Source organism: Plectropomus leopardus, chromosome 18 (assembly GCF_026936395.1).
Source record: "Plectropomus leopardus strain MGB_pleo_1.0 chromosome 18, ASM2693639v1, whole genome shotgun sequence".
NCBI classification, from domain to species: domain Eukaryota; kingdom Metazoa; phylum Chordata; class Actinopteri; order Perciformes; family Serranidae; genus Plectropomus; species Plectropomus leopardus.
Window position 1 is genome coordinate 6,472,265 of NC_142193.1, and position 20,212 is coordinate 6,492,476.

The 20,212-nt window shown below is 38.7% G+C and overlaps 1 protein-coding gene across 1 annotated transcript; it reads left to right on the forward strand.

Annotated features, from left to right (window-relative positions):
* The first annotated feature begins 1 nt into the window (after position 1).
* crlf3 (cytokine receptor-like factor 3) lies at positions 2-19,677 on the forward strand. The gene is made up of 9 exons (XM_042504924.2): positions 2-111; positions 7,115-7,242; positions 10,849-11,056; positions 11,384-11,471; positions 11,636-11,813; positions 11,899-12,127; positions 13,032-13,170; positions 13,353-13,465; positions 15,481-19,677. Exons 2-9 carry the CDS (start codon positions 7,126-7,128, stop codon positions 15,744-15,746), a joined length of 1,338 nt encoding a protein of 445 aa, XP_042360858.1. The 5' UTR covers positions 2-111; positions 7,115-7,125; the 3' UTR covers positions 15,747-19,677.
* The last annotated feature ends 535 nt before the right edge of the window (positions 19,678-20,212 follow it).

Genomic DNA, 20,212 nt, shown 5'->3' on the forward strand with positions numbered 1-20,212 from the left:
TCATTTTTGGACTTGAGCAAAACTTCGGCAGATCTAGCGGTGGTGTGGCGGCTGCTACGAGCTGATTTACAGTTTACAGGATTAAATGGCCACCAGAAAGCTCTAAAACAGGTAAATTGTGAAACGTTTTCTCCATATATGGTGGTGAACTTTCCATTTAACCGATTAGCAGTTGTTTTTTATATAATTTGTTGTTTGTTTGCTCTCCCAAGCATGACTCGAGTTTCATTGTCTTTTTGCCACAAGCTAGCCCCAACTTTCCCCCTGTCTTTTAACGTTCACGTCTCTGAGAGTAGACAAACTCCATCAAAATGTCGTCTCGCTATTTGAAAAAATGGTGCCTTTCAAATTCGTAGCATTTCGGAATCACTGATATAAATAATGGCTCTCTTTCAGTCTCATTTACAGCTGATTCCGAGAAGTTTTTTGCTAGTTCGTCTGTTATTGCCATCATCTTCCACCATCAAAATACACCGTTTACAAGCAGCGTGAACCATGTTTTAAAGCTGTCATTTCATGGATAAAAATGTCTCTTATTGAAACGTTCTTAAACCGAATCAATCTACATGCAATATTCATTTCGGAAACGTCTTATCTGAAATATTGTCATCTATCTGGGTTTGCTGACAGCAGCGCCAATTTAAAAATAGGAGATTTCTTAACGGAGGCTGGTGCTAGTTCCCTCCACACGCCAGATATATAAAGATGGTCCGTTCTAGATCGTCAGACCTGCCTCTTCGTGACATCCCAGCACGAAAATCTGAGAAACTGAATTATGCATCGTGAATAATGTATTTATGCATTTTACATTCTTGAAATTCTGACGCACACCGGGGCAATCTCAATGATGGTGGGCGGAGGTTTGATGAAAATAACTAACGTACAAAATACGGAAGTTGTTGTGGGCGAGTTTAGACATGTCTGATGTCTCCTGTTGTCTCCCCTTGTCAGTGGTCTAATAATAATAATGTGGGCTTGCTCTTGAGTGCCTAACATATCTTTCCTGTTTGTCAGAGCATGTGCAGCATGCTAGAAGGAGTTGCATGAAGCTTCTTTAATCTACTTGACATTTCTTAAAAGATTAAATTAACATTTATATTTGATCATAACACTACGAGGCATTGCAGTGCTGAACATCCTCAAACAAAATGTTATTTGTGTTTTTCAGTTGGTTTGTCAAGTTAGTAGCATGAGAATACTGTTTGTTTCCAAGCTTCAAGAACTGCTGGGATACTCAACTGATGTTTTTTCAGGGTCGATACCGATTATTAGTAGTTAGTGAGACCGTTAATCGATACTTGGAACTGGTATGCATTTACCATGAAAATGAAAGTCTTTCTGTCAATATTAAACATTTGGAATACAACAAACTCCAAAACAAGACGTAAATGCCTTTAGAAAATAAAAGTGAAACTTTCAGCACCATATACAGCAACTTATCAGCAACTTTTTTTATAAAGTCAAGTGAAAATTAAAATAAAAAGTGACTAAATAAAAATAGGACCCTGAGATTTTACAAAGGTAAAGGTTCTCCCATCCTGACAGTTTCTTAGCACATTTAAATTAATTATTTTTATCGCCAGTCATTGAAATAAATCGCGAATACAGATAATTGGTAAAATGCCAATGATCAGCCAGGCTGATAATCTGTGGACCCCTAATCATGAATATTAAGAATATATGTATATATATATAATTATGAACCAGAATAAACAAGCACACAGCAAAACCTTTTTCAAGTCTGTTTGATCAGTCAGTTATTGTAACCTGATGTGTTAGATTGTGAAAGACATATATATCAAATATTTGGCTTTTCTCGCATCAGTAGAAACTCCTTCAGGAATTTTTCCCCCAGGCAATTTTCTTTCCTCGGCAGGACTTGGTTGTGTCTCTACATATTTCTTACATCGTAAACAGTCTGGCAGACCTGTGAAAGCAGGACAGTAGGACATCACTCTATGCAGGCTGACCTAAATACCCTGAAAAACATCCCAACAATAACTCTCTGGCTGCACATTCACGTGAAGAGCAAACAACTGTAAAGAATACAGGTTTCTTGCTGCTGATATATATAATTAAAGAGAGATTTTCTGTGTTGTGGAAAAACCAGTTTGATGCTTGCTTGGCTGAGTTCCCATCATTCGCTTTGAGTCTTTAGATTTTGAAGAGAGAGAGGGATTATCAATGACAGGATTAAAGACATAGAGAGAGGGCCAGCACCCTTTTTAGAGGATTAAACAAAATCTGTATTGTCATATGGGTGTCTGTCAATGGCTGGACTAAATAAAGACTGCTGTTCTGGGCAGTTTGTTAGCAGAAAGAATCTGAGAGTGGGGTGACTAATATTTGTGAGCATGACGTGTTTATGTCAGAGTGAGTAAGACAGTGCATGTCTGCATAATTCTCCATAACTACATTTGCATTCATGTGGGTGTTAATGCATACTGGAGACACTTTATTAGTTCTGAGTTTGTGTGGGATGTAACCCTTATGTCCCACTTTAATATTACAGGTATGCGTATCACTCTGTGCAATAATCAAGCTTAAAGAAATACTATACATTGATATCATGTTCTACTTTCATTGAGTTATTTTTTTTTAACCAAGATCAGTCCTAATCATTAATATCAAATATATTCATTATTTTTCTGAAGTTTAATCCTTTAAATGCCAGGTTTTGTCATGATACCACTATGTTTTCAGATTTAAAAAAACACAAATGACTTGGACTTATTGTAGGAGCTGAGCTGGAAATTCCCAGATTGAATAAAATTACACAAACTTGTCAAAATGTATTCCATATGCATGAGCACAGCCAAAATTATCAAAAAATGAAGAATGAAACGTGCATGAAATGTGCCAAATGTTTGTGTGGCTCAAAATATTCCATGATAATAATCAACAACTTCCATTAAACAAAAAAGCTGGAGTATATTAAAACTGAAATGATTGGTTTTTCAAAATAAAAGTAGTCTGCAAATATTCTCATAACCGGTTCTTTGTTTTGTCACTTTTTTTTAGACAAAAAATGCCAAACACCTGCCGTTTGCAGCCTCTAAAAATGTGAGGATTTGCTGTTACATACAACAGTTATTTAAATATCTTTGGGGGTTTTTTTTAATCTGTTATCTTCTAATCTGTTTTTTCTTTTCTTTTTTTTTTGACGTTTCATTTTGACTGTCTTAAGTTGCAGCCCGTAGTTGGTCTAATTTGAGATTTGGGATGACAGTTTGTTCATGGTCTCGATAAAAGGCCCCTCTAAAATGTGCAGTTTGATCCCACAACACAATACCACAGATGTCGCAAGTTTTGTCTACTAGAACTGTTGCCACACACACATACACACACACACACACACACACACACACACACACGTACATACATACATCAGATTCTAGATGAAACCTAAACAAATAAATGTTCCAAAATGTTACTGTAACAAATCCTATAAATCACAGGGTGTGTGTCTTATACAACAACAACAAAAAGCGGTTTCTTTTACACATCATTTTCTGGTGGATTGTTCTGATATTTACAGTCAATATCTGTATTTATCCTATAGATGATTCATGTTTTCATGCCCCTGTGTCACACAGACCTTGGATGAACTCATGATGGATTCGGAGTTGAGATGTTACGTTATAGTAATGGTAGTGTAATGTAAGATGCTTCCTGGGCCACATGATGATCCTGTGTATACTGTATGTGGCAGAAGCAGGAGGCCTGTCAGTGACTTCCTCTTTACGTGCTGTAAAGGAAGCGCGTCCGACCGCAGCTGGGGGCCAGGTTGTGTCACTGCTTTCAGCTCTGAGGAGGACGTAGAAAAAAGAAAGTTACTCTTATATTTTTATCATTTGAACACTTTAACATCTGCACACTGACATGGGCATAACTTCTTACTTTCTATCAGTCTAATCATTTTTTTCTCTTACCTCTGCCGTTAAAAAGGCATTTTTCGCCTGAAGAACTGCCGCTTAGTGGATACTTTTTCTTTTTCAGACTGTTCTCTGTAAACCCTAGAGATGTTTGTGTGTGAAAATCCCAGTAGATCAGCAGTTTCTGAAATACTAAACCAGACTGTCTGGCACCAACAACCACGCCACATTCAAAGTCACTTATTTTGGAATTGAAAGGATGCTAGTGCAATGCTGAAGTACTTAAACTTGTATTCCATTGCTTTTGAATATTTTCAAGTCTTGAACCCAAACTGATACTTTACAGTCATTGTTCAAAGGTTTTATTGGTAAAAATCACAGAGAAAAAATTTGTTATACATACTGTTAAAAAAGTGTTCCTTTGAGACACGCTAATGCAGATGTTCATTTGCAGACTCTCCTAACTAGGGATCAACAGATTAACAGCCTGGCCAATTACTGGGGCTGATATTTGGCATTTTGCCGATTATCTGTATTGGCATTTTATTTTAATCATCGCCAATAACTCTAATTAATTAAATACTGCAAAGAAAGTGTCCACATGGGTGGAACTTTTACTTTGGAGAACCTCAGGGAGCTATTTTTATTTATTCATTTTTTAATTAATTTTTAATCTACTTTATGAAAAAAATTCAGGGAACTTGCTGTATATGAAGTTGAAAGTTTTAGTTTTGATTAAACATTTGATAAAGGAATTCAAACAAAGTTTTGTGTGGCAGTTTGTTATATTCTGAATTCTAAATATTGACAGAAAGATTTTCATTTTTATTGTAAATTTTATATCAGTTCCAAATATTGGTTATGGGTCTCACTGACTACTAATAATCAATATTGGTATCAGCCCTGAAAAACCAATATAAGTTGACTCCTGCTCCTAGACTTTTCGAAGCAGTCTCATCATGTGTTTGTGAGCGTGGTGACATTAACACTGACGTGATTGCTTTTGTTCTTGAACTAGATGAACTCTACTTGTTGATGTTACTTTGTTCCACGCTATCAGTTTTCCCATATACACCAAATGGCTTTAACATTAACAGGCCGCCAAAATAACCAAATGCAGCAGAGCGGCAGCATTATGTCAGAGATCTTTGATAATGCATGCTAAGGTCACAGGAAAGCGCTTAATGAACTGACTGTATATCACCTGCTGGGCCTCACTGAGTATATTTTGGGGTCCAGATTGCATAATAAGCACACCTATTCTTATTTTATTTTGAAAGGAAGGTTTATGTTGTAAGAGAGGAGGGCCATGTTAAGCAGTTCTTATCCAAATTGTATTTAAAGGTCAGTATCAGTCTGATCCCATGCTGCAGTGCACTGAAGTTTCTAATGAAGTAGTACTGTTAACAGGCTGGTAGGTTGTTTGCTGGATGGTAGCGGGTAGGAAGTGGTTTTCTGGTTGCTACACATCCTCTACCAGTCAGAGTGCTGCACGCAGTGGTGGAGGATGCAAATTATTATAATGCATCTGAATCCAGATACAGTGTATTCAAAAAGTATAGAGATTTAATTGTTGCAGCCATATGACAAAATTGTTAAAAGAAAGAAAATAGCAGAGAGACTTTGCTGACTGTGTTGATAATGTTTGTGTGATATAAATAGTCATCAGTAATCACAAGTAAACTGAAGGTCATTCATTTATTTGTGGATTTGTGGCGCACTGCCACAACATCAGCAGTTGCCACCACATTTAGATTGTTTTTGGAGCTCAGTCTATCTCCCTCTCTCTCTGGCAGAGTGTGCTCTGGGTGCAAATGCAGAAGCGGAGTGCCAAATGCAGTGAAAGTGAAACTTCGAAATTTCCGTTCGTTTATTCACATAGTTTGAGTGATGTCGTTTTTCCAAATTACTTTAGATTAAATTGACTGCGGTCCCATGGAATCTGTGCACCCCACGGTCCAGCTCTGGGTCTAACCAGCAAAAGAAAGTTTCACTCGCCTCATAGCAGCTCGCCCTCTGATCTGATCTGATCTGATCTGATCTGATCTGGTCTGATCTGGTCTGATCTGATCTGATCTGATCTGGTCTGATCTATGACTACAAATTGATTGAGAGGAAGTCTTGAGTGCAATGATCAAACGGTTTGTTCCACAATTATCCATTCCACAACTCTGAGAAAAAAGTAAACTCATGAGTTCTGCTCGTGCTGTCGACTTGGACCTGGAAAACCTCAGAATTTAGAGAGGGGACACGGAATGATCACAAAGGGACACAAAAAGAAAAAGTTTCTTGTATTTAGTGGCCTCTGGCAGTGAGATTGCAGGAGTGAAAATCAAATGGCCCTGCCTAGAATTTGATTTGTTCCTTCTGGGGTTCTGTAGAAATAACAGGGCAGACTCAGCGGGAGAGGACCCACTCCATGTGTAGATATAAACAGTAGGGGTCCATCGATCTGGATGGATATTTTGATTCAATGTGCAACGATTATGTATCATTGATGCACATTGTAAACATCGATCCGTATCATCCTCTTTCAGATGCACTTTTATTTTTAAATTCTGTGTCACTGTCACACAACGTCATGCAGATGATGGGAAGCAGACAAAAGAAAGATGATGAGGAGAACGTCATTTACTCTGGAGTAAATCATCAATGCGGAAATATTTTGTTTTCAGCAGACAGAGCCCCTGTCATGTCATAGGTTTATACTAAAAACGTAAACATGTATATGTGGCGGAAAATGTGACTTTCAAAAGACAGTTGCTTTGTCTATGATCTTGACAGTTACTATTGAGCCAAGTATCATACTTTCATTAAGTGATCTTTGAAATCGTATTGTGGTAGAGTTTGTTATGCCGGCAAATATCCTATTGTTGTCCAAAGAATCAATATAATATCATATTTTGATGAAACTGGTGATTTAAACCCCTAATAAACAGCTCATTCAAAGTTAACAAAAACACAAGTCTTATTTATGGTTGATTATACACTAATGAAAACACAGTTATGAATATTATACACTATTTCTGCCACAAGATGACCCTAAATCCTACAAACTGGACCTTTACGATAAATAAAGTCTCCTCAGGGCTTTAACTGACACATTTTGCTGCCATTATTTAACCCACTCTATGAAACACAGGATGAGGGTTTGTTTGTGTCTGGTTTGAGGTTCAACTGCATCTTTGGTTTTGTTTTGTAAATATTCTTCTACTCATATGTGTGTTTGTGTGTGACAGGAGGCAGGAGGATGTCTGTGGAGGTGGACTTGTTGCTGCAGGAGGCGAAAGAAAGCATTGAGGCTGCCCAAAACTACCGCAGTGAACTCCAGCAGCGCCTGCATGGCCTGAACCAGGCCCGCAAACAGGTACCACAGTGTGCTCTCACCTCGGCATACAAACAGATTTAAAATGGACTGAACAGGGTGGATAGTGCCCCCATTTGACTGTTTATAAAGCAAAAGCAGATGTTACTGTTGTCCTCTGGGAGGTTGATGGATTTTGGTGCACTCTCTGTCAGCCAGTCCAGGGTAATATGAAGTGTGTTAGCCCTTGACCCGACACAGTCCCAGGAGAGTATATTTTCTCTCTCTCTCTTTCTCTGCTATCTCTTCCTTCCTCCTGCTGTCTAGATTTACCCCCTCCAGCTGCTCACTGTAAACAATGCTGCTATTTCCTGTCGCTATGGACGGACAGCAAGCCTTAGAAGAGAGGGACGAGGCCAGATTTTTGTCCCTCAACATGAAACGCTGATTAGGGTTGAAGCAGTATATTGGTTTCAAGGTATATCATGGTATAAAAATTAGTGCTTATCATACCGTGTACATTTGCTTATCTACAGTATTGAAAAAAAATTGCAACTGGACAAAAAATCTTGGGTTATTTTCAAAAGGGAGACTTTTTAGACATATTTCCATTAATACAGCTGGTTTCAAATATAAATTTCAGTAATAAAATGTTTTTCTCAACAAAAAAATCCCTTCTGTTTCAATTTCTTTAAGGGCCATTGTAAGTGATATTAATAATAATAATTCTTTAATGCTGTGATAACATAAAACTATGATATTTTTATAGTTATCATAATGTTAAAATCTCAATTATCAATCATTGTTTATATGTTGTGAAAAAACATTTGAAAAAAAGTTAAAGTAAATTGTGGGTTGGGTATGGATTCATGAATATATTCTTCTCTCGCGGGCTGGGTGTCATTTTAAAATTTTGAGGAATTTTTGAGGAATATTAGCATGTTTTTAATTTAAGAAAATAAAGCCAAGCTTTAAACCAACTCATATGTATATCACAAAGGACTTTGCCTCACTAAATTGCCCTTAAGTGTGACTGTGAGTGTGTATGGTTGTTCGTCTATATGTGTCGGCCCTGCGATAGTCTGGCGAACTGTCCAGGGTGTACCCCGCTTTCCGCCCGATGACAGCTGGGATTGGCTCCAGCCCCCCCGCGACCCTTACGAGGACAAGCGGTTACAGAAAATGACTGACTGACTGACTTTGCCTCATAGAATGTCGTCTAAATCTGTGATTAAAATCAGTAGATAACTGATTAAAGAATAAATAAACAAGACTGTGGATCTGTCCAGACGTTAGATGCTGACTTTTGGTATTGGAGAGTTTACACAACCCTATTAGTCACTTATTTAAACATACCAGTGACCAGTTTCGAGCTGAATAAGCAGTCAAAATGCGGTGATGTCAGTCTGTTTATGTATTGGATTGTATCAGTTGCGCAAGTAATACTATGAGGGAATATTTTTTTGGCAAGTGAACTCATTTGTTTTCTTGCCCAGAGTCACATCAGAAGACCAATACAATGCTTATATTTGTATACCAAATGTAAAGCTGCAGCTTGTTAGCTTAGCTTAGCATAAAGACTGGAGACGGAGGGAACAACTAGCCTGGCTGTCTGATAAATAAAATAAAATAACAAAATCCACTTTCCAAAGCTTACAAATTAATCATTACAAAAAACAAGTTTAAACATGATCATTTGTGTTTTTACAAGGGCTTGTGTGCAGTTTGGTTTGGTTGCACAGATGACTGTAAATGTCTGTAAAACCACAATTTGTTGTTTTTGCACTTCGGTATATCAATTTAAAATCTGTCAAGTCCCACTGGTGCAATAATACTCCCAACATTTAAACCAAAAAGATAAATGACATAGAATAATATAAATTTATAAGACACAAGCACCAACCTTTTTCACACTAATGTTTCCAACTTGCAATCACAGATATTTACTATTTGTTAGTATAAGCACACACACAAAAAGTTCTTTTGTGTTTGTGTGTCAGAGACTCTCTCCGCCCAGTCCCAACAGCCTCATCACACATTATCTTGGTGTTTCTTTTTCAGAACTCCCTTCTTTCCCACAGCAGGGATGGCTCACCACCAGATTAAAGCATTCCAGGAAATATTACACACACACACACACACACACACACACACACACTTATGCACACACAATGAGAATGAAAAGGAGATACCAGATTGTGTGTGTTTGAAAACTGAGACAATGCTATCACTGCAGCATCTTGTCTTTGTAAGAGGGGTCGTCCAAACATTCGCCTGATGTTGGATCTTCTCCTCCCATGTTTGATGATGTCTGGCCATATTTTTAGTTTGACTATTATTTTACCAACCCCAAAATATTGATCATTGGTCGTCTGTGTCACGGTGATAATAGTCAGGAAGTGATTCCTTGTCTCCACCCTGTGTCTGCAGTCACACATACAAAGTTCAGTGTGTACTCTGGTGTGGTGTGGTGTGGTGTGGTGTGTGTGTGTGTGTGTGTGTGTGTGTGTGTGTGTGTGTGTGTGTGTGTGTGTGTGTGTGTGTGTGTGTGTGTGTGTGTGTGTCTATTCTCACATTCATACTGTTCCTGCATTATCAGTGCAATCAGTACAGCGGTTGTCAATCAGTTTTCTGTTTCCTGCCATCTTTCTGTTGCTCCCTCTGCATACTCACTGTGAAATCCTAGTATGTGTGTGTTAGTGTATAAAACTTGGTTCTGCAAAGAGGAACTGAAGCGTGACCTCTGTCGCTAGTGACAGTCCTGCAAACTTCCTGACAAGCTACTGAAGGTAGTCTCTGCTTGCAGTAGTAGTAGTAGTAATAGTAGCAGGAGTAGTAGTACTAGTAGTAGTAATAATAGGAGTAGCAGTGTATCGAAGCCTGATATATCTTCTTCCTCTCTCCAATAGAGCTCCATTGTTGTTCAACAGCTATTAAAAACTCATCAGTGAGCCACACTGCTGCACTGGGTGACATGTTCCCACATTACCATGCGCACACACTGTAGTTAATTTCGACTCAATCCTGCATACACCGTCCTGCCGCCTCAAATACCCACTAGAGCCCTAAATGTGGATTTCTCCGCAGCTGAAAATAGTCCCCAGCAATTGCACTGTTTCCTCTTGTTTTATTATTTGATAAAAACTACCGTGAGCAGCTTTTTAAGGGAAATTACTTTGGCTTTAAAAAAATTAAGCTGTATATATGTGTTTTTAAAGATTTCCTTCATCAGTAGGAACCAATGGGCTTGGAGCTGAGAGTTACAGACAGGAAGTCAGACAGTGTTGAGAGACAGACTACGTTCTTGTGGGATTTGTTAATACACAATAAGAGTATCACCCTATTTTCCAAATTACTGTTGTGGGTTTAAACTGTGTGGGTTTAAAATTTCCTAAATAAAAAGTACAATGGTGCTATTTTTACCACTCTTTAAAGAAACAGTAAGCCAGTTACCTTCATTCAAGATTCAAGAGGGTTTATTCTCATTTCAAAACATGATGTTAATGAGAAGGAACGAAACTAAGTACTGAGGTGCTGGTAAGCAAAAATAAAATAGGACACTGAAATCTAAAACCAGCAGAACAACAAATAAATACAATAAAATAAACAAATTAAAAGTGCAAATGCATTAATACATATAAGTATAAATATTCTATCTGTGTTCTTTAGGTCCGGGGCAGCTCGGGTCAGGCCCGCGAGGCTCTCCGGCGGCACTTCACGGAGCTGCAGGCGGCAGCGACTCGGCTGCTGACGGAGCGATTGGCCACCCTGCTGGCCGAGGTTGACGCCATAGAGGCGGACAGCGTCAAACCACTAGATGACTGCCAGAGCCTCATTGAGCACGGAGTGGGCCAGGCCGACGAGCTGCTGAGAGAGGGTGGGTACCTGAAATACGATATTTACATCTCTCCTGTTGGGACAGATACCATCTGCAAAACATTTATTTAAAAAAATTACTGTTTTGTATTTGTTAGTTACAGCTTTTTGCTGTTGGACTGTTAGTTGAGCAAGACGAGACATTTATAAATGTCAATGTAACCATTTTCCCAATTTTATGATATTATCTGGGGCTAACAAGGTATAAACAACAATAAAAATATAAATGTGTTTCATCCTAATTTCTCATTAAATTTTCCCATCAAGTCAGATAAGACAGTTTAACATGTTTTAGATATTAAAGTATAACGTGTCTCTGTCTCTGCAGGGGAAGCAGCTCTGCGTTGTGGTCTCGGGGAGAAGGAGGACAAACTGGGCAGTTTCACCAAGAAGGCCATGCACATTCAACTGGACAGGTAGGATAGAGACACTCTGTGTGGTGCAGTAATATTTCATCATCAAAAAGCCCCAGTCACTATCCTGTACAGTAATTCTGGTGTTTTATGGCATTTTGAGTTCACAGCGTGCTGTTTTTTCACTCTACTGAATTTTTTTATAACTTGCTCTGTGTGTTTTCCAGCTTACCAGAGGTCCCAGCGTTGGTGGACGTGCCGTGTGTTTCAGCCCAGCTGGACGACTCCCTGCTGGGTCTGCTGAGGGACCGGGTGTCCCGCCTCGGCTCTGTCTCCTCCCACCCGCCCGTCCAGATAGAAGAGCTGCAGGAGAGGCCGGGCAGCATCTTGGTCCGCTGGTGTAAGGTCAGCCGGGGCAAGGGTGGCATAAACACCGAGATCATACTCACATCAGCATGTTATTATAAATATTATGATCTGTGTGCATCAGGTGGATGAGGACTTTGCAGCAGCAGACTACCGGCTGCAGTACCGGCGTTCTGGCAGCGGGGGGAGCCAGTACGAAGACGCCTACATTGGACGGGACTTCGAGTTCCTGGTTCTTCACCTTGACCCTCACACTGATTATCTGTTTAAGGTCTGCGCCCGTGGGGAGGGTCGCACTGAGTGGAGCCCCTGGAGCATCCCACAGACGGGATACACCACACTCGCACCGCATGGTAGGTGAATACTCGGCTGTGAGATGGAAATGCCATTGTGATCTACGATTGTTCTTACAAGCTGATGTTCTCTATAGAGCTACTGCGTGTCTAAAAATGTAGCTGGGTTGAAATAACATCAGTAATGATGACCCAGTTTGTTAGCTCATGGTCACAGTCTCTCCATGCAGATACTTTTGGTTTTGTAAGTCTGGGTTTCGGGATATTTGCCCTCTGATTTCTTTCATCAAAGTAATACAAGAGAGGTGAACAACATTACACTGAAAAATTCACCTGCAACATGAATTGCACATTGCACCTTAAGTAGGAGTTTAATGGACAAAAGGACAGTTTGGAGCTGTTTTTTTGTAAAAAGAGAGGGGCAGTAACATCATCCAGATGGGATGAGGAGGCCAATGGATGCCTCTCGTCACCCATGACGATGTTTGTCTCGTGAATAACTCTGTCTCTAAATACATTCAATATTTGGCAATTTAATCCCCAACAGTTTACTGGCTGTAATTACTGTTTTTGTAAGTCTTTTCCTGTGCCTCAGTAGCATTTCCAAACCAGCAGATGATGCAGAATGTCAGAAAACTTTCAGTAAAGGCAGAGTGAAAGATATGCAGCATTTTTGCATTGCCATTAAAAGACAAGTTTCTGTCTGTGAGCTGTGTTTCGAATCTCACAGACAGAAACTTGATGTGTTTTGAATGGTCTGGGTAGATTGTAAAACTGAATTGTCTTCTGGGATGAATAAAGTTGTCTGAATCTGAATCTGCACTCATTTAAGGAACATACACTCAGTGATTAACCACCTGCATACAGTATCATCAAAAGCATCAAACAGTGCTATTCCCTAAAACTACATTTGTTAATAACCTGTGTGTGTATGTGTGTGTTTGTGTGTGTGTTCTCTCTCCAGAGTGGTGTCCAGGCACTGAGGGCTACATCCTGAGCAGCAGGAGAAACATCGCTCTGCGCAGTGACTCGTCTCAGTCACGCTGCCCCGTCCTCTACTCCAAAGCACCCACCTACTTCTGTGGTCAGACACTCACCTTCAAGTATGCACAAAGAAACACTTACAGATTTAATTTTGCCTTCCAGCAATACTTTGGAATATTTTGGAGCGATAAATTATAGATGTGGATGTGCCTCTTACTCTTTTTATGGTCTTGGATTTATTACATTATTCACTTGAAAGTATGAATTGGTGTTTTTTTATATTGCATGTCTGTGTGTGCAGGATTTCTGCAGCAGGTCAGATAGATCGGAGGGACAGTTTGGGCGTGTGCGTGGACAGTGACAAGGGGGCAGAGTCACTTCAGAGAGACCAGGCCGTCTGCATTTCAACCAACGGTATGCTGATGCACAGAGAGTCATTTAGTTTATTTTTTTTGTTTTATTTATTTATTTTTTTTATGGTAAATGATGGTCATATTCTATAGTTTGGTAATCATCAACAAATCTCACACACTAACTTATTTAACACATAGCTTGTAAATTAGTAAAGTTGTAGTTTTTGTACAGATAATCAAAACTTTGTCACAGAGTGACACTTGGTGCAGTGATGAAACATAAGTGTTATAATAGGCTGCTTTATCTAGAGAGAGAAAGTAATACATGTAATCTTAATAGTGACAGGCTCAGTCTGTCTGAGGGAACGAAAACATTTTCTCACCTGTAGGGCAGCCTACGTATGTGGCACTTCATCATATTTTCTTCCTTTTCACACATTTACTATACCCTACAATTGAGGGCCCTTAATCATCTATTATAGGGCATCAAAGAGAGCAGTTTTGCAGTTTTTTTTTTCAAGCATGGGGGGACCAGATACACAATATTTATTAATGTTAACATTACCTGTCAACATTTTGATGTCATGCCGCCAATAGCTTGGCTGGAGTCAGTATGTTTTTGGGCTGTCCATCCATCTTATTCTTATGAACACTATTTCTCAAGAATGCCATAAAGGAGTTTCTTCAAATTCAGCACAAACATCCATTTCGACATAACAATGAACTGATTAGACTTTTATGGTCAAAGGTCAAGGTCAAGGTAGGCTTGCATCCAACCCATTCTTGTGAATGCAGTGTCTCAGGAACGCCTCGCAGAAATTTTCATCAAATTTGGCATAAACGTCCACATGGACTCAGTGATGGGCTGATCAGAATTTGGTGATTTAAGGTCAAGGTACTGTGACCTCAAAAAACATGAATTTGGCCATTAATTCTTACGGTAATAATGACAACATTTTACACAAATGTCTAATTGGATAAAATGATGAAGTGATGATATTTGTATCTAAAAGGCCAAAGGTAAACTTCACTGTGACATCATAATGTAACAGTATGTGCAACTTGAGCGGTTTGCTGAGGCTTTCAACTGCTAGATGGTAATTCTAGTTTCTACCAAGTTTTGATCACTCTTTCGCTGATCTAGAGGCAGCAGTATCATGTACATTTTTTTAATGTTGTAATTTTCCAGCTAAGGCAGGGGAGAAGAAGCAGACTGCAGGCTTGTAAACATGGATGTAAACAATGCAAGTTTTAAAAAGTTTAAGGACTTCTTTAATCCTCCTCTGTAATTATCTTGTGTCTTGTTGTAGCACGACTCTCAATGTGTTCAAACTAAACTACCATCAGATGCTGTGAGAGACTGCTGTACTTTAAATGACTTTCTCATTTTTATGCCTCTGCGCTAGCAAACATGGCTGGAGGCGTGACGTTTTTGGATTGTTTGTTGTTTGTCCATTCTTGTGAACACAATATCTCAAGAATGCCTTGAGGACATTTCTTCAGATTTTGCCCATACTTCCACTTAGACTCAATGATGAGCTCATTTGATTTGGGTGACAATAGGTCAAAGGTCAAGGTCACTGTGACCTAGACTGTTTCATTCTCGTGAACGTAGTATCTCAAGAACGCCCTGAGGGAATTTTTTTTAATTCAAATTTGGCACAAATGCTTACTTGGATTTAATGATGAACTGATTAGATTTTGGTGGTCATAGGTCAAGGCCATGGTGACCTTGTGTCAGTCTCACTCTTGTAAAGGCAACATGTCGAGAAGGCCTTGAGGGATTCTCAAATTTGGCACAAATGTTCACTTGGACTCAAGAATGAACTGATTAGAATTTGGTGGTCAAAGGTCCCTGTTATTTCACTAAACAAGTTTTTGGCCATAACTCAAGATTTGATATGCTAATTATGACTCAATTTTACAGAAAGGTCAAAGGTCAACTTCACTATGACATCATAATGTGTTTAAAAACACTTTTCTAGCCATTTTTCAATGTCATAACTCAGGAACAGAAGAGATACTGAACTGATGACGGCAATGTAACATGTAACCGGTGTGTACGGATCCTCTCAGGTGCTGTATTTGTTAACGGCAAAGAGATGACCAATCAGCTTCCTGCCATCACTGTGGGCTCTGCCGTGACCTTCGACATGGAGGTGGTGAACCTGTTTCCCGTCAGCAACAACAACGTGAGCGAAGGGGGCAACTTCAAGCTGAGGGTGACCATCGGCTCAGGGAATCGGGAGGTGGTGTTTGATTGGCTGGTAGACCAGGCAGTGGACTGCCTCTTCTTTGGTTGTTCCTTTGTCCACTCCGGCTGGAAGGTGCTCGTGTTTTAATGGATCCTTTAATCTGCTTGAGTTCAGGAGGCTGTCATTACACAGGCTCAGTTATTTCCAGTTTAAACATCGCTCCACTGTACAGCTGATCATCACCCAACAATGATCTAGCTCTTCTTCAGTCTTCAGGGAGCTGAGTCGGAGAAATCATTTTTGTGTTTGTGACAGCTTCTTGGCTATTAGTTTGATTCTCGGGCCTTCTTAAGAGGTTGCCTATTGTTTACAGCTTTCTTTTTTTATGTGGCATCTTCCCTCGCTGTGGGGAAGAATATCAGCACCGTCTTAATTTAGTTAGTTAGTTAGTTTGACACCCGTTGTCCCTGTCAGGAAACACACACACTTTTCGTAGGAGGCCACAAGATATTAAGTTTTTATATTTTGTTCTATTGGAGCAGCAGGAGAGCAGGAACAAATCTTACAATCTACTAAACCTGCAGCTCTTTTTTATTTGTTTATCTTGAAATAACCTGTCACTGTGAAAATTACACCTCCTCTTTATTTTTTTATGTCTTCTGAACAGATTTGTCAGAAGTTTAAAGGGACAGTTCAACAAAAACACAAAGCCTGAGTGTAATCTGTCTGGAGATTTTGGGTGAATTTCTCAGACGTTTGGAGAACCACAGTAACAGCACATGAAAATCAGTGGGAGGCAGAAAGTTTGTTTTGAGGCAGTTTGGGCGAAAACAAGCCCTAAAATGGCAGGATAAAATCATGTCCCATCTAATACGACTGGGTAATCTCTTTGTTCTGAGAGGAAAGTTGCTGTACTGTTTACCGAATGAGCCATGGTTTCCGTTTTTCACAGCTTCATACTTTCGTTAGTTTGGCTTGCTTGCAGGTATGCAGCACTGTGACTTGCCTGACATCTGAGCCATTCACAAGCTTGAGAAATGAGTGTAAAAAAAAAAAGGCGACTGTTGACAATCACAGCAGAGGCCAAAAATTTCAGATATTTTCAACTAGCTGAAACAAGTTCTGTGCTGCCTGTTGCCCCCAAAACTCTGAAAAGCAACGTCTCTTTAAATGTAATGACACTGATCCTTTCAACAGTCACCCTGTTATTTATCTGTTTATCTTTAGATCATGACTTAAGTATGCCATTATCTTAACATACTTAAGTAGTCAAGTTTCTTATTGTCATTGTATAAAAAAAAACAATGAAAACCGCATAGCATTTTCCTGAGCCAGACAGTGCAAATAAAAGATGACAGCATTAATGAACATAAAATAGAATAAATTGTTTCCAAAAATAAAATACATGTCAAGAAGATAGTCAAAGCCTCAAAAATAGAATTAAGAAGAATGATCAGGGATAAAATAAATAGGATTTTAGAAAATAAAATAAAATTTCAGAAAATATATTGGGTTTTTGTAATCACGACTCCCTATTTTTTGAATGTTGCTCACACATTTTTTTTTATATATCTAACAGATATGATGTAATATGACTGAGATGAGTGACTCAATGATGAAATAAAAAGGACACAGTGAGACAATGACACATGTTGAGATAATGAATCACTATCTTTAAATGACAAATTCAAAAAGGGACGTTGCTCTTGAGTTTTGCCATTTTTAGCTCCAGGCTTAAGAAATGAACTCTGTTTTTGGCTGAACTGTTACCTTAAAAATGATGGAGCTGTTACTTTGAATTATTTTATCTTTTTGCATTGACAATCCTAACAGTATTTACAAAACCTGCCACTGTAGTGGGAGGTTGACAGTTAGCATGTTAGCTGCAAGTATGCACACAGTGTGGCTCATCATTACTGTATGTCGCTGCTGTTAATTAATGTGAGGACCTGAGTTCACCTCCTCTGTCGAAATGTTGATAAAAATTTGGTGAGGAAGATGTTTGACCTGAGCAAAAAAAGGTCTTGATAAAGCAGCAAATCAGACAGGAAGTTGTAGTTCGTCTCTTATATTGAAAACTAATTTTGTGGAATATTTTAACTGCTTCTACCCAAGAATGTCCTATTTTGTCCATCCAGCAGTCAAAAAAACAAGTTAGCAATAATCTGTAAATTTGTTAATAATAATGTGCAAGAGTAAAGCAACAAATCTTCGCATCTGATAAGCCAAAACCAGAAAATATGTGACAATTTTATTTGAAAAATGTATTTACGCTGATTAATCAATCATCAAAATTAATTGACTAGTCTTTTCAGGTGTTGTTGGTATAAAAATCTAATTAGCATCAGTTTCCATCGGGCGAACTGCGGCTCAAAAACTTTTTCTCTGTTGTAGAGATCTTGTTTTTTTCACAACAATAAAATCTCATGATAGAGGCATGTTGTTTTAAAGGGCCGGTTTGACATTTTGGTATAAGCAAATTGTTTTTACATTCTTGCTTTTGTGCAAATAAAACAAATGAAATACATCATGCAAATCAATGAGTTTTATAGGTATTGCTCCAGCTCTGTGCTTAAAACAAGGCTTGGGCGAGACCTAAGTTGCCCCCGGGAAGCTAGTACACTTTCAGCTTTTCTAAAAAATAAATACACAATAGAAACCCACAAAATGTTAATAGCAAAGTTATTTTCTCACACCTATTGTCCTTATTAAACAGAGAAATGCAACTATACACCTTTTGAATTCAACCTTCTCTTGGCCACAGAAGACTGAAAAAGCTTGATTGCCTCATTAACTCATCATAAAACACACTTTATTCAAACTCACAAAATAAAACTCACCAATACTGTCTTGTTTACTCTTGCTATTAATCTGGTTAGTAAGTCCACTGTTTCAACAATCACCAGCTCTGGTCTAGTCGAAATAAAAACTTAATTCACCAAGTTAGAAGTAAAAATCACGCTGTTTTTTCCCTATGTCATTGCTGGCCGCCAGCTATTTACAGTCCTGTAACTTCTCCTGCACAGCACGCACCGCCCTGGTGGTGCGTGCTATGCACTACTTATCAGTTTAATAGAAAGAGGAGCGCCTGTATTGAAAGACATACCTTGGGGATTTTTAAATACTCTGGTATACCTTAATACTGTGATACTGCCCATGCCTACTTAAAACACAAACTTGGGAGTAGTATCAATTGTCTCACCTCATTCTCAGCAAGAAAACAAATATATATATATTTCCCAAAATCTTAAAAATAGTCCATTAACAATAGAGTTGTTAAAGTTTGTGGTATCACGTACTTTTTAGAAACAAGGAGCGTCTTTAACTCTGGTACATCAGGATGTCCCATCACAGCTGTCTATTAATATTTATGTTCATGAATGTATTTGCTGCCGTCAGTTTTATTTTTAATTTTTTGGTCGGTCTGGTAGAGTGAAGGCCTTCTACAATGATGCTGCAACAGTTATTTGAAAAATCTGATTCTAACAATCTTAATGTCAAGACAACATATCAGCTTTTCTGATTTTGTTTTTCTGCAAGAACAGTGTCATCAAGAAGCAACTCTGAAGAAATTCTTGTGTTCTTGATGCTGCTTCTTCTGCCTTTTATATGATATGATGTTTTTGGTTTTTTTTTTTATCCCTTGTGCCGATTTAAAATGAGAATTAATATCAGTGGATGTTTGTCCTGCACACACAGTGGACTGTTAACATTTTCAACCACTGACTTTTAACCAACCAACATCTCTTCTTCAGCTCTCTTACCGACGTTCTTCAGAGATGTTTCTATGTTTTTCAGCTGATCTTAGGTCAGTGTTTTGTCTATGTGGAGGACACTGGGTGGGTCCAGTTGATGGTACAGACTTCCTGAAACCAGTGAACAGAAAACTTACTGTGTCGTTTTCCTGCTTGATGAAGAGCTAACTGGCGTTTGAGTCAGACAGAGGCAAACTGTGCGTTTCAAAGTGTTTGACGGTGAAAACAGTGACATCAGCTGGTCAAACTGTTGCATTGTATTTGTTCTCAATGCTGATATCTTGGATATTTTGTTCAATAAAGGTCAATTTATGTAAACTGAATTTGTGACTTCATGGCTCCTTAAGGATTAGTAATGCTTGTGGTTAAGACTTTCAATATAAAATTTTCAAATTAGGGAGACGCGTTTTGATTTCATTAAGTGCCTTTACATTAGAAGTAGAAATGACAAAACTTAGAGTTATGTTGTGTTGGATCAAGTCATTAATTCATCTTACTAATAATTTGATGTAATACAATACAATACAGTATACTTTATTGTCCCAGTGGGGAACTGCACCCCTAAATACCTTCATAGCTCTACTAACAGGTAAATGGGTGCGTTAAATAAAAAATTCACCTCCGCACAGTTTTATGTATGTTAAAATCAGCCATAGAGATCAAAAACATTTTTTGTACCGGGTTGTAAATGTGTTAAGACCTTAAAAGGGTCTATAGAGACTCCAGGAATTAGTCCTAAAACCAAAAGTGGCTGGGGCACGCTCTTTGACTCCATGGTAACATTGGGTATGACACATGTGCAATGTATCTGGAGCTGCAATGTTGGTCACATTCATTGACACAGTCATATTAAAGAAT